At 34.2% G+C, this 14,692-nt stretch overlaps 1 protein-coding gene across 3 annotated transcripts; it reads right to left on the reverse strand.

The window, feature by feature from the left end:
- Positions 1 to 522: 522 nt before the first annotated feature.
- On the reverse strand, positions 523 to 14,377 carry IBSP (integrin binding sialoprotein). 3 transcript variants are annotated; one of them, XM_032873751.1, is made up of 7 exons: positions 12,530 to 12,628; positions 11,788 to 11,855; positions 11,644 to 11,694; positions 11,469 to 11,546; positions 7,342 to 7,407; positions 2,311 to 2,475; positions 523 to 1,502 (listed from the first exon to the last, which is right to left on the reverse strand). In XM_032873751.1, the coding sequence occupies exons 2-7, from the start codon at positions 11,839 to 11,841 to the stop codon at positions 966 to 968; spliced, it is 951 nt and encodes a 316-aa protein (XP_032729642.1). In that variant the 5' UTR covers positions 11,842 to 11,855; positions 12,530 to 12,628; the 3' UTR covers positions 523 to 965. The 3 variants fall into 3 exon arrangements, with proteins under 3 accessions (XP_032729642.1, XP_032729721.1, XP_032729559.1); XM_032873668.1 differs by lacking the exon at positions 12,530 to 12,628 and adding an exon at positions 14,304 to 14,377 and having other exon boundaries at positions 524 to 1,502; XM_032873830.1 differs by lacking the exons at positions 11,469 to 11,546; positions 12,530 to 12,628 and adding an exon at positions 14,304 to 14,377.
- Positions 14,378 to 14,692: the final 315 nt, after the last annotated feature.

Raw genomic sequence — 14,692 nt, forward strand, 5'->3', positions numbered from 1 at the left:
TACCCCACCTAAAACCAGATCAAATCAGAGTAGGGTTGCCAGATACAAAATAGGATGCTCCATCAAATTTGAATTTTATATAAATAATGAGTGATTTATCTAGTATAGATATTTCCCAAATAATTCACAGAGGCCAAATAGTGCATGGAACATACTTAACCTAAGAAGTTTTCATAGTTTATCTGAAATTTAAGTTTAACTAGGCATCCTATATTTTTGTTAAACCTGGCAACTCTAAAGAGCCATTTATTCTCCTGATATATATGGTTGACCCTGCCCACAAACATGCCAAAATCTTAGTTATATTGATTTATCCATGACAAAATACTTAGAGTTCTTCTGAGTTTTAAACCATACTGGAAATAAACTTTTATCCTTTAGCTTAGTTGTCCCCCATTGGATTCATTGTTTTCAATTCTGAATCTCTCTCTCTCTTTTTTAAAATTATAACATATTTGAAAGACTGCATTTTTATTTGTGATAGAACCCATGGATAGAATATACATAAAGATCACATAAAAATACATGAAGCTGATAATTAAACATAATATACAGTGCTGGGTAGGTAGGTGATTAAAGAACTACACGTATTTATATATAGTGTCATTAATGTTAATTCCTAGAAGCACGTCTTGCATGAAGAGTAGTTTTAGCAGTTAATAATAGTACAAACATGTTAAAAATACTATTTATAGAACTACAACCTCAAAACATGTAATCGAACTCCATCTCATGGATTTAGGTTTAAATGGCCCTGATTTACAATAACTTTCAATAATAAACCAGGGAAAAGCAACAAGAAGCCCATTACTTGCAGAAGCAATTACAGAAAATTACTTTGGAACAGTAGCACCATTCCACATTATAATATGCACATTTGTTATATTGCACCTTCCTGAGTTGAACTTTGAAAATGGTAGCCACATGAAATGCCAGAATGGAGGAATTCATCCCAGGCTGGGCCTTCACTGATGGCGGTAGTAATAATCTTGACCATCATAGCCATCATAGCTACGCCCTTTATAGTAGCTGTACTCATCCTCATAGGCTCGGTAATTATCCCCACGAGGTTCCCCGTTTTCATTTTCATAGACTTCATATCCATTGTCATATTCATTAGTGCCTGTTTGTTCGTACTCTTCCTCATATCCGGTGGGCGTGGCTTCCCCAGACTGTCTGGTGGTAGTCCCGTAGAGCTCTGGTGGTGGAGTCGTAGGTTCAAACCCACCATCTGGAGAGGTTGTTGTCTTAGAGCCATCATTGTCCTGCTTTCTAGCCACCGTGGTTCCTTCTGCCTGGGCTTCAGTGACACTTTCTTCTTCACCTTCTTCTCCATTATCTCCATCACTGCTGCCATTACCATTTTCTGCCTCTGTGCTGTTGCTACTGGTGCCATTTATGCCTTGCCCATTTTCATCCACTTCTGCTTCATTTTCTTCATCTTCCTCTTCTTCTTCATCACTTTCCTCCTCTTCTGTAGCCTTGTGTCTTTTATCCCCAGCCTGTAAGGAAACGTTTGAAAGAATCCAGATCTAGGTGTGAAAATGTAAAAACCTAAGACAAATAACTTCATTCAACTCAGGCTATACTAAGGCCTTGTTCTAGATGTATTTCTGAATTGAAGCTAGCTTAATTTATAAAAGAATTAGTGGGTGTTTTAAAAATTCAAAAACATCTTTGGTGGGTGTTTTAAGAATTCAGGATTAGTACCTCTGTCATTGGGTTTTGACGGAGAAGAATGTACTTGATAAATAAGCCTTCTCTGTGGGAGATTCTTCTTATAGCTTTGCTCTTGACTTTGTCTTAGAGCCCTCTTCCCTGAAATACAGTGGCATCTTGCAGGACCTTTTATCCATTGCTAAGATGCTTGCTTGTCCTTAGTTTTCTGCTAGAATGTAGGAAGTCAGTGTAATAACCTGGGTGAGTACTTGCGTGGGAAAAGAGCTTTCCTTATTTATAAACAGGGATATTGAGTTTGCTCTTGCTTTTTCTTTTCTTTTTTTTTTTTTTTTAAAGATTGTATTTATTTATTTGACAGAGATCACAAGTGGGCAGAGAGGCAGGCAGAGAGAGAGAAGGGGGGAAGCAGGCTCCCCACTGAGCAGAAATGCGGGGCTCCATCCCAGGACCCTGAGATCATGACCTGAGCTGAAGGCAGAGGCTTCATCCACTGAGCCACCCAGGCGCCCCTGCTCTTGCTTTTTCAATGAGTTAATGAAGATAATATAAAACATCCTGTTTGGTGTCTAAATAACCTTTGATTTCAGTAAAGAAGTGAAATCAGATTTAACATTTTTGAGGAATGATTACCTTCTTGGGAAGTTGGATTGCAGCTAGACCTATATACCCTGTTCCAGGTGTGGTCTCTCCATAGCCAGGTGTGGTAGAAAGGGTGGTATTCTCAGCCTCATCTTCATCTTCGTTTTCATCAGAATTTGCATTCTCTTCATTGTTTTCTTCTTCATTTGAAGTCTCCTGGTGAAAATATCCAAGCAAGATAAGTTATTTTAGCTGGAAGAGAACTCAAAATTTGTTGGTGTCATGAGCCACAATGGAGAAAAACATTGTATTCCTCAGCCAGCTCATCACCTAATGCTAACAATTTCTTCCTCTTGTGCCATTTACACTTCTCACTTCTTAGAACTCAACTCAATTATCTTTCTATTTATCTCACCATAGTCTGTTTTAGACATTTCTGTATTCTATTTAGTCAATAAAATATACTTTTATAATAATTTCAGCATAACTGACTATATCCTCATAGTATATCCTGGATGCCTTAGGCTCCTAAAGTCTTTTTTTTTTTTTTTTAAGATTTTGTATTTATTTATTTGACAGAGACACACACACACACACACACACACACACACACAGTGAGAGAAGGAATACAAGCAGGGGGAGTGAGAGAGGGAGAAGCAGGCTTCACGCTGAACGGGGAGCCAGATGTGAGGCTCCATCCCAGGACCATGGGTCCATGACCTGAGCTGAAGGCAGATGCTTAATGACTGAACCACCCAGGCACCCCAAGGCTCTTAAGGTCTTATCAGTACTATTAAAACATGGTAGCAAATAGATTCTTACATTTGCTGACAAATCAGCTGAGAACTTAGACCTGTTTTTCAAGGTAGGATTATTGTTCACTTTAGAAAGGGAAGGTGAGCTCAGAAAAGCTAAATAACTTGCTTAAGGTCTTATGTGTGATGAAGCTGTATCTTTCTAATTTAAAAAGCTGAGCCCTTTGTAATGCACTGTGATGTTTTTGATGAGGAAGAGGATTTATATGAATGTCCACACTACACCTAGGATATTGTTTTCTGAAAGGAATTCTTATGGAAATGCCTCTCTTCAAACAAATTGATTGCATGTCTTATTTACTGGCAAAAAAGTGAGTATTTTTCATAATGCTTTCAAGTGTACTTAGACAAAAAATAATTTAATTCAGAAGTCATCTGCCAATATATAAGCTAGTTCTGTATTGTATGCAATATTCAGAAAACTTTAGGCATTTGACAATCAATTTTACCATGCAATGAGGAAACTAAGTACTCCAAGAAATTTTTAGTGGTATATAAAGTTATTGCAGAAAGAGGTTTTAAAAAAATTAACACTCCTCAAATGAAAGCTTATTATAATCTTATAATATTACTATAATCTTATTTAACATTGTATTCTTGGCCTTTATGTTGTTAGGCAGTTGTTTGTTAATGGAGTTAGTCTAATGTGATTCATAGCTAATATTAAAAGTCAAGACTTTAAAACATGCATGGATGAAGAGGATGTGATACATACACATATACATATACATACATGTATACATATATATAATGGATTATTATTCAGCCATGAATAAGAATGTAGTCTTGCCATTTGCAATGATGTGGATGGAGCTAGAGAGTATTATGCTAATGAAATAAGTCAGAGAAAGACAGTACCATATGATTTTACTCATATGTGGAATTTAAGAAATAAAACAAATAAGCAAAGGGAAAAAAAGAGAGAGGGGCAAACCAAGAGACAAACTCTTAACTACAGAGAACAAACTGATGGTTACCAGAGGGGAGGGAGGTGGGAGGATGGGCTATATAGGCAATGGAGATTAAGGCGGGCACTGTGATTAACACTTTTCACTGGAAGAGTTGAATCACTGTATTGTATACCTGAAGCTCATATTATCTTGTATGTTAACTAATTGGAATTCAAATAAATACTTAAGATAATCCACAGATTCCAAAACAAAATACTAGAAGAAGAAAATGAGTTTATATAAAGAATAAAAATTTAAAAATAAACACAACCCAGATTTATGCTGCCTTATTACTAAAACAAAGTGACTAAAGAAGAATATGTTTATTTCATTAAATTTGTAAATTCCACTGTTCCAGTAAACTTTTGGGACTGCTAGAATCCATCCCAAAACAGTCTCTAAGCTAATTGTGTCAAATAACCTACAAACACCATGCTGTTTATTTTTTCTCATTTATGCTTTATTCCAACAGACTAAACCTTTCAGGGGAGAAAGAGGAAAGATTCTTAGACTAGAACATAGAGTTAGGGTTCTGTACTGTCCTATTACTCATGAAAAACCCATCAAATAGATGGTAGTTCATTAGTGGTGAGGTCATGATTAAAGATCCAAACTCTCAACTCATGAACTTCTATATTTTCTCCTACAAAGCCCTTTCTTTATTAGATACTTTATTTAAGGATATCCTGTTGCAGTGAATTAAAAAGGAAAACAGGTCAGTCTGTTAATGGGCGTTAAGCATCAAATGTCTTTTTGAATACAAAAATTAGCAATAATTTTTTAAAAAAGTATTATTAACCTATTAGAATGGCTAAAATGACTGAAAGAAACAAGTGTTGGTGAGAATGTGAAGCAACTGATACACTGATAGAGGGAGATCACAGTATACCTGCTTTGGTTGCTTCTACTCAGATTGAACATAAGCATACTTTTTTGACTTAGAAGTTTAATCTCTAAGTAAAATGGCCTCCGGAAATAAATGCATATGTTCACCAGAACACTAGAATGTTCACAATAGCCCAAACGTGGAAACTACCCAAATGCCCATCAACAGGAGAGTAATACATTTTGGTACATTCACTTCATGAGATACTGACAGTGAGAATGAATGATATACAGTCGTAGAACAATTCAGATCAGCCTTTGAAGTTGAGAGTAGAAGAGACAACACACAAAATAATGTACAATGTGTGATTCCATTTACATAATACACAAAAATAGGCAAAGCCAGTATCTTGTTAGGACTTAAAATAGCAGTTACACTTGGCAGTTTTGGTTAATGAATGAAATGGAGCACAGTGTATGTGCTGCTTTTTGATATGGGTTACACTTGTGTGTTCAGTTTCTGAAATTTCAGTGACCTCTATACACATGATAATTGTGTATATTATATTTAAATAAAAGTTTTTTTAAAGTGAGGTTGAAGGGTTTAGGAGTGGAAAAAAATGTTTGATCGCCAAATAGAAAACATTCCCTAGCACCCTCTCATATGAATACAATTCCTGGGGATTCTATGTATTTAACCTGAATTGCCATGAAATTTTAGGGAGGAAATAGGAAAAAGGAAGTTCTAGAATCTCTTCAGGATAGAAGCCTCCAGGCTTATTTAACCACTTTCCTATGGTCACTTTCAATGAATGATGTTTGGAGTATTTATTCTCTGAAGTTTTCAAAACCAAACTCCCAGATATTTTTGGATACCATATATTGTATAAGAAACTTATACAATATATTGTATAAGAAACTGTGCTAGGTAATGTGAGGAGGTATAAGGAGAGTACAGCACTGCTTCTACCCAAACCAGAGATGAAACATATGGTCTCTAGTCCTCTGGGTCATGAGAAGTTTCAGATAAGCTTTGGGAAGATGTTAAATGTTCAGAGATTGTTGACAACATTCTGAGTATGCATGATTTCATCACAGTTTTAAAGAAATTCTAATCTTCTTCCATTCCCAACCACTGTCCTAACAAATGAAGAACCTTTGCCAAAAGGTACGCAATCTAATTGGGAAATCCAGTTGGCAAGGCAATTTTGTGATCACTGTACAGCAAACAGTTATAGTAAATGGATTACCTCAGCTTAGTTATTGTGTAAGATTACTAAATGGAACTCTGGGTAAAATTCTGTGGGATTTAGTAGGTGGCATTTTTCCTGGTACCGGCTTGATATTCTTGTAAGGTCTTCCTTAAGCTATTAGGGGAAATTATAGTACTGGAGATGATACTTTTTAAAACTATCATATCAAATCATATAAAAATGATTTTTATGGTTAAAAAAATCAAACTGTCACATTTTAAGTTCCCATACCATTTTATTTTCAAGATAACAGATGTTTATATATGATCCATTTTTGACTGTCACTGCCCATTCATAAGCAGCACTTAAGAATACCCGAATTTAGAACGTCCCCAAAGAAATGGATAGCTATAATTTACTCTCCAGGAAAATATACCTAATTAGAGCAAGTGTGTCAGTTATAAACATGTTAGCACAATTTCCATGATATACAGATGAATTTTAACTGTGAACTCTACTAATTTGTAGTACTATAGAGAGCTGTGCAGTACTATGTGTAGAATCTGTAGTACTATACAATGCTATATATATTTATACATCTTGAGTATTCATATTTCTATAAGAACATAAATTTTATTATTAGACAAAAAGACATATGAAATTCCCATATAATTCCCACATAAGAACATCCCCACATAATTCCCACATAAGAACATTCCCACATAAGAAATTCCCATATAATTCCCACATAAGAACAACCCTACTTTGTGGGTCAAGAAAGACCAATGAATTGCAATACCATTGTAGAGGATATAGATTAGCTTTTCATATACTACCTACTTAGTAAATTGAGTTTAAATTTAATCCTTAATACAAGTATTGCACTGAGTTTAGGTACTTGTCTTTTACCATCATGTTCTGTCCACCTAAGTATAAATAATACTTTCTTTTCTTTTTAACAGAATTTATAAAGTATAATTATAATTTATTATAAGTTAATTATAAATATATTATGATGGAGACATTATAATGTAATTATAATTACACTTATAATGGAGACATTTTTGGTTTTGTGTACCGCTTACAGGTTACTTTAATGTCAAATTGCAGTAGTATTTTAAACAAGTCATTTTAGTTGATTCCAATTTCAATAACGTTCCCCTTGTCCAAAATAGAAGACTGTGGGTAGCTGGTAAACTGGCAACAGCTGTTTGCTGAATCCAGGCTACAGTAGACCAGTTTCCTATTTGTTTTTATGGTGCCTGGTTTGTTATGAAAAATCCTGCAGAAATTCCTTACCTCCTCATCTTCCTCCTCTTCTGAACTGTCACCATTTCCATCTTCTTCAGATGAGTCACTACTGCTCTAAAAAAAAAAAAAAGTGTATATATATATATGTGAATTCATACATATATGGATATCTATGTACATATTTATGTACACATACTTTCAACACCAAAGAAAATTTCCTGGTGATTGAATTAAGATAAAATATGTACAAATATTTACCCTAATGAGAATTACCATCTTGATTGATTTATTAGAACAGTTCTCATATGAATCTGAGAGATATAAGGAGATGGGGATATATAAAATAAGGTTAGAAAAAGACATCTTTAGTGATCAAGATATGAAATGAGATACACAGGAAATATGTTGAAACATTTTGTAGAGCAATGAATCACAGAATTGTCTAACTCTTTAAGAACAAGAGGATTATCTGGTTCAATTTATTTTATAGAGAAGGAATCAAGCCCAGAGCAGTTGTGACTTCTCCAGCTGGTTCAAAGCAAATGAACTAGCACATAGATCATGTTATTTTATTTTCTTTATAAAATATAAAGGAAATGATGATTAGGCTTATTGTAAAATAAATGATTTATTTATTTATAAAAGAACAATTCTTTTAAATAACGAGCTCCTGATGAGTTTAAATTAGAATTTGATTTGAAATTAATTTACACATAATTTTTAGTATCTTTCAGTCTAATTAAAGCTGCTTCATAAAATAAGCCTCTCTCTATATATAAATGAGATTATATATATAGGAGTTAAAAACTATATAAAAACAAAATTAATTCACTTACTCATTTAGGAGAGTTATAGAGTACCATCCCTCTAAAGAGCTCAATATTGAATGAGAATATATTAAACCAAGGAGTCTGCATATAAAAATATAAGTTAACAAGCTTCGCTTCTTTTTAAAAGGAAATATAAGTCTAAACACCTGTTATCAGAAACTTTAAGACAGTAGAGGAGATTTTTCATCTTGATAAATTAAATTTTCTTTCTCTTTCTGCAACCACCTCTAATGGTACCAGGTAGATAAATGGATACCCGACTTAAGATGCTGTTTTCTGCACTACAAATCTTGGCTTTGATTCTGATGACCTAGTTAAGTTCTGTGAGTCTTAGAAAATATAGCTGCAGAAGAACCTCAGGGTTAGAGATCAGATATGAGGAAATACTCATGTTCCAGTCCTGCCCAGGGCTGTTCTATAGGGCTCATGCTTCAGTGGCCATGCCATCCACTCAAGAAAAGGGAATGCTTGTCCCCTTGAGCCAAGAATAACCTTGGGTGGAAAAGAGAATAATTAGACCTGCTCTTCCACTTCCATGACCTTAATTGTTGTACTTTCCCAGCTTAGAGGGTAAATAAAGCATGGAATTACAGTAAACTATTTCTCTTTGTTAGTTAATAGAGAGGACAGCATATTTTTGCAACGTATTTTGTCTCCGTGGGAGTGTTTGAATCTTTTTACAAGCTTCCTGACCCCTAGCCTTCTTGCTGTCCCAACCACATGACTCTTCAATTAGTGTCTGCAGTGAGAACAATTTTAAAGCTTCATGAAATGCCCGGGAGCCTTAACATTTTCTTTTTTTCCTTTCTTTCATTTATGCCAATTTGTAACTAAGACATATTATTCTTCCAGAAGTCAAATACACATACACACACCACACTTACACACACATATATGTATGTATATGTATTTTCACCATTACTCCTTTCAACTTCTATCATTCCCATTTATTCAATCCCAAAACATATGTTTCAGGCATTATTTTGAAAATGAGGATGGTAGCAAGAGAGAAAGTTGGAAACATGGACAGTTTCCCTATGTCAGACACTGTGATAGCTGAGATCAGTACAATGAAAGAAATATAAGTTTCTGCCCTCAAAGAATTCACATACAATTCAAATAACATATGATTCCTGAAAGAAGGCATTTCCTTAATTAAAAATGCTTAGGTTGTTAAGCTTATTTATGCTTCCATTTCTATAGCCAAGCAGATAGATAAGCTATAGGTAGACTGTTTATAGCTTTATAATTGATATGACGTATTTCATGGAAGTTGGTATTTTAGAAATGATTATATGTAGGGGTGCCTGGGTGGCTCTATCTGTTAAGTGGCCAATTCTTGATTTCCTCTTGGGTCATGATCTCAGGGTCATGGAATCGAGTCCCATGTCAGGCTCCATGTTCAGCAAGAATCAGCTTGAGGATTCTCTTTCTCCCTCTCCCTCTGCCCCTTTCCCTACTTGTGCACATTCTCTCTAAAATAAATCAATAAACCTTAAAAAAAAAAAAAAGGAAAAAAGAACTGATCATATGTAAACACAGATTTGTTTGAATAAAACAAAAATTTCAAAGCCAATACAGCTTAATGCATTTTGGGGTGACAATCTGAGCACCAAATACTTGATAGATTTAGCAGGATAAATAATACAGAGCTATGGGAAATATATAAGTAGACATGTAAGGGAAAACAGTTCTGGAAATCAAGCTTTGTAAAGTAGGAGAATAAATCATCAATACCAGGTCAGACCAGACTGTTGGATTGGGGCATATATTTTATTGAGTATTTTAATTTATTTGTTTGACAGAAAGCAGGAGAGCACAAGCAGGGGGAGAGGGAAAATCAGCCTCCCTGCTGAGTAGGGGAGCCCGTTGTGGGGGGGCTCAATCCTAGGACCCTGGGATCATGACCTCATCCGAAGGCAGAGGCTTAATGACTGAGCCACCCAGGCATCCCACCCCCAGATATTTTTAAAATACAACTGTCTTACTAACAAATTCTACATTAGTTGAAATGAGTTTGTCTGCATATAATTTCTCTAAATATTGTATATTAAAAATCAGAGATTTTTGAACTTTGAATTTATCATTAATGAAAAATATAACCTCTCCTAATATCTTTTCACTATGGCTGTTTTAACTGGATCACATTTATATATCTATAAAAATTTACAGATGGGAATATCTCTATGTGATATTTTAGAAAAATTGTGGAGCTAGCCAGAAATTTAAATTTTTATCATTTCATTTAGTTTAAGAAAGAGAATGAGGCAAACATTCAAATGAGCACTGTTTATTTGTGGGTCTGAAGTGTACCAAAGAATGGAAGACAATTCTGAAAACCCACAACTCTTGTATCATCTGTTTTCATATTTCTGTGGCCACACACATTCCCCATAATTATTATGGTGCTATAAATACTTTAAGATTATCATTTCCTATCATTGTATGAGTTAGAAATGGGTTAGCCCAACATATGGTAGGAAGCTCTGCCAAGCCACTGTGCTGAGGCATCGTTTTCAGCATCTTGACTGCTTTTAGCATCTTAGGAGTCCCAGGTCAAATGGTGCATAATTGGTGTCCTGAACCCAAACTGTAGAGTAGTAAAAATAGCACAGTTCTGGTTTGTTGAGTATTTTAAATCAACACCACACCCTCAAGTTTTCAAAGGCTTTCTTCACTAGTAACCTAGTAAAAACACAAATTCTTATTTTTAGTGTTTGTTATTTTCTTTTTTTGTTTACAAATTTTAAGGATGTTTTGTTTTTCTCGCAGACACTCTCATAATTCACTTCATGAATTTCTCTCTCTCCTCTACAATTCTTGAGCCACACTTCTGTTATCGTGACCAACACAGGTCAGAGGTTCAGAAAATCTTCAGCAATCACCACTGATTATCAGCAGTGTTTTTAAAAATGGTCTCTGCTATTTATGAAGTTAGTCTTTAACTTACCAGTTAAAGGGCTCTAAATTATCAGATGTTAACAGCTGTATGACAGTATTGTCTCAACTATAACATGACAGTTAGTGACCTTATCACTGACTTAATTGTCAACAATAGATAAAGTGTTCATTTCATCAATGTGTTAACCAGAATACCTGAACTCTGTACCAAGGTGTTTGCTTTTATTATATCATTCTAGACTGGGCCCAAATAGTATGTATATCTCTGCTTTAAAAGAGAACTTAGGAATAAATTGTATTGTATTGTATTAAAACAAACTTTTTATAAAAAGTAAATCTTTCTGGCTGACTTTCAGTGAGAATTGAATTCAGTTGTTTTATAGTTAAATTTGATCCTCTTTAAATTGTAATGGGCGGGAAAGAAAAATTATTTTTTATGCTTACCTGAGCTGGAAATCGTTTTAGAGGAGGATAAAAGTAGGCATGCTTGTAAAGAGAATATCGTGGCTGGTACTTAAAGACCTGTGTAACCAAAATAAATGATATATTCATGTTTAATGTACAATAAATCTAGAGGAAGTATATAGTCAGACTAAGAATGTATGCTAAACATAATTACCCCATTTTCTTCTGAATCCTGTAATTTGGCTCTTCGATGCAAATTTTTCATCTGTTTGAAAGAACATTTAATTATTACATACTCTAACTTTTACATAAAAAGGCAAAAAAGGAAATAACTATAGGTTTTTAATATAGAACTTACTGAGAAAGCACAGGCCATTCCCAAAATGCTGAGCAAAATTAAAGCAGTCTTCATTTTGGTGATTGCTTCTGGAATTAATGAAGTGGTAAAGTTAATAAATATTAAAACTAAAAGTGTAACTTTTTTACTCATACTAGAAGATGAAATATTTGTTTTCATTTCTGTCCAGTTATAGTTTTGACTAAGACCAATTTTCTGACTTTTATTTTAAAATTGTTCTTTTTAAGTGGTAGAAAACTAACATTACCTGTCTGTTTAAGTAATCTTTAGTTCCATACTTGGTTTTACCCTATCAGCTGTGATTTGTCAGTGGCAGACCATTTCATTACTATAAGGGGCTTTAATGTTTGGTGTACTTCACATTGGGGCAAAGAGTCTTCTTAATATCATTGATATAGGAATATCAGCTAAGGAATTGAATTGTTAGTATAGTTATGTGACCTGGTTTTTTTTTTTAATATATAATTGAAAACTAAGCAAAAATTGAAAACATTTAAATGATTGCTTTTACACCAGTGATTATATATATATTCTATATATTGGTTCTATATGGGTTTTGAACCAAAGTTTTATTTGTAAGATGGAAAATAGGAGCCATTTTCCTATGAATACCTTAGAATACTTTGTATTTTTTTTCTGTGTATGAAATGATCCATAATATGTGAAACTCTATTCTCATAGCACGTAGCACCAGACAGCCATGTCGAAGGATAAGTCTATTAGAAGAGTTCATCAGTTTCACCTTGGGATATCAGGGGCAGATTTCCTCAAATCAGGTTATTCTTCAGTGCGATTTAAGCTTTCCATCACTAGTGGGGAGACTGTCACAGGGTGAGTCAAGGGCTTTTCAGGGTCAGAGCAGTAGTCATCATGGAGACTATGGAATTCTATTGAAGAATTCAATTCTATGGAAGAATTCTATAGAATTCAATTCTGTAGAAGAATTGAAGATGGACTCTCAGAATGGGAATAGTTCTCAAACAGTCCTGGGTTTTGCGGCCATGCAAAGATCTCACTTCCACATAGATACCTCATAAATAAAAAGAGAGAAATAGTAAAATCCTATCCTACTTTAATTTCATTCTATTTGATAAAATCCTAGTTTAATAGAGGTTGAATAAACTTAGCTAAAAGCCTGCTAATACCCACCCATTTGCACTGACATATGTTTAACTGAGTGTTTAACTGAGAGTGACAGTTCTGGCAACATTTTAGAAGCAATATGTAACAATGATGACAATTTCCCCATAAACACACTTGAAAAAGTAATACTTAAAATGTATGTATGAAAGCCATGTCATATACTGTATTCTGCCGTTCAATTCTGCATTTTGTCATTAGCCACGTTTATTGCTTCCTTATTGAACATCTAACACTAAAACATTACACAGAGTAAAATTTAAGGCTTGGAGACAGTGTCTTGGGTCCTAAGTCACACTCTATTTGTGGCACACTGGGTTTTTTGATTTTGATGTCTACAGACTTCCTCACAGTTCTGTCTACTTTAGTAAAAGTTCTTAATGGCCACACAACGATAAAAGAGGCTTTGCCCCTGAAGTGGACCCATTTGTCTAAGAAGTTTTTACTGCTATTGGGGTGCTTAAAGCAATACTTTGAGCTTTGTTACCCATGATCAGATTTGCTAGCAAGCAGGGAGATTATTGCCTTGCAACTTTATTAAAAGAGTCGGAATGTTTATGATGTCTTAAAGAGCTAAAAACTTAAATACATGGAACTGTAGAAAGGGTTTTGATTACATAAATTTCTCATAGCACACCGTCAAAACAACTAAGTGAAAACATAGCAGGAATAATATAAAAAGAACCAAGTGATTCATGGAGGCAGCAATTGGCTGCCTCCATAAATCTCATTTTATTTACTTTGTGATTCATAAAAAACAAAGACGTCTATATTGACTACTACTAACCCAGACAACAATTAAAACATTCTTAACGGATAGTTTTAAAAGTCTAATTACAAGTTTTCATTGGGAAAAGTATGATGAACTACCATTATTTATTTCTTTAGTACTATGTATTTTTCTATACTGATTTTAGAGATACGGGATATTTACACTTTGAAACTGAATGTATTGAAAAGACATTGTATATAACTGAAGTATAGATTAGGCATAATTTATGGTGAAATATGCATTCATTACAGCAGAGTTACGAGTGAAAAATAGTATTTCAGTCAGGTTATCTTGAATACATCACAAGGAGAAAACAAATAGTTATTTGTGAGGTGGAGACATAGAAAGTAGGCCACAAAATTTTCTAGTTTATGTGCACAATATTAAGGACTTACTTACATGCATAGGTTAATAAGCTTAACCTTTTGGAAAAAATCTAAACTCTGAGGTACTAGTTTAATGATAAACAAGTGTTAAATTACATAGCCATTCTATACAATTCAGTAACATCAACATTAAAATAAAAAATTAAAAGCCAGGTCTAAAGATGTTAATTGTGGAGTGTTCAATTTTAAGAAAATGAAGCCATAATAGTAAATCTTACCCTTTTGCAGTTCTGGAGTGAGGAGACAGTCTCACAGGAGTGAGTGACACAGATTGAATATTTCCTCTGCTGTCTCACTCACTCATTTGCTTGCTGTGACTGGCTATAAACTCTTCTTTGCCTTCCAGCAGCCAATCGCTGTCATGGGCAAGGTGATGTCAGAATGTGGATTCTCACCAGAAAACCCCCAAACTTCAACACTTTTTCAAGACACAGTCTCAGTTGAATAAACATGAAATGTGGTTCTAGTGCCAAGAGGTTTGCATTGTGGAATTTAATTGAAGGTTCAGATGAAGATGAATAGTTTGAGTTCTGAATATATATAATAATATACTGGATTTGAATTAAAATAAGTAGCAAAAGATTTAACCATTTAAAAATTTTATAAT

The sequence above is a fragment of the Lontra canadensis genome, unplaced genomic scaffold, assembly GCF_010015895.1.
Source record: "Lontra canadensis isolate GAN:19392208 unplaced genomic scaffold, GSC_riverotter_1.0 scaffold1, whole genome shotgun sequence".
Classification (NCBI taxonomy): domain Eukaryota; kingdom Metazoa; phylum Chordata; class Mammalia; order Carnivora; family Mustelidae; genus Lontra; species Lontra canadensis.

Excerpts from the sequence above, each read along its gene's own strand:
- IBSP (XM_032873751.1), bottom strand. The coding sequence starts at position 11,841 with ATGAAGACTGCTTTAATTTTGCTCAGCATTTTGGGAATGGCCTGTGCT. Across the intron at positions 2,476-7,341 it reads AAGAGGAGGAAGATGAGGAG|GAGACTTCAAATGAAGAAGA; the intron begins GTAAGGAATTTC and ends TATTTTCACCAG. Across the intron at positions 1,503-2,310 it reads CAATCCAACTTCCCAAGAAG|GCTGGGGATAAAAGACACAA; the intron begins GTAATCATTCCT and ends GTTTCCTTACAG.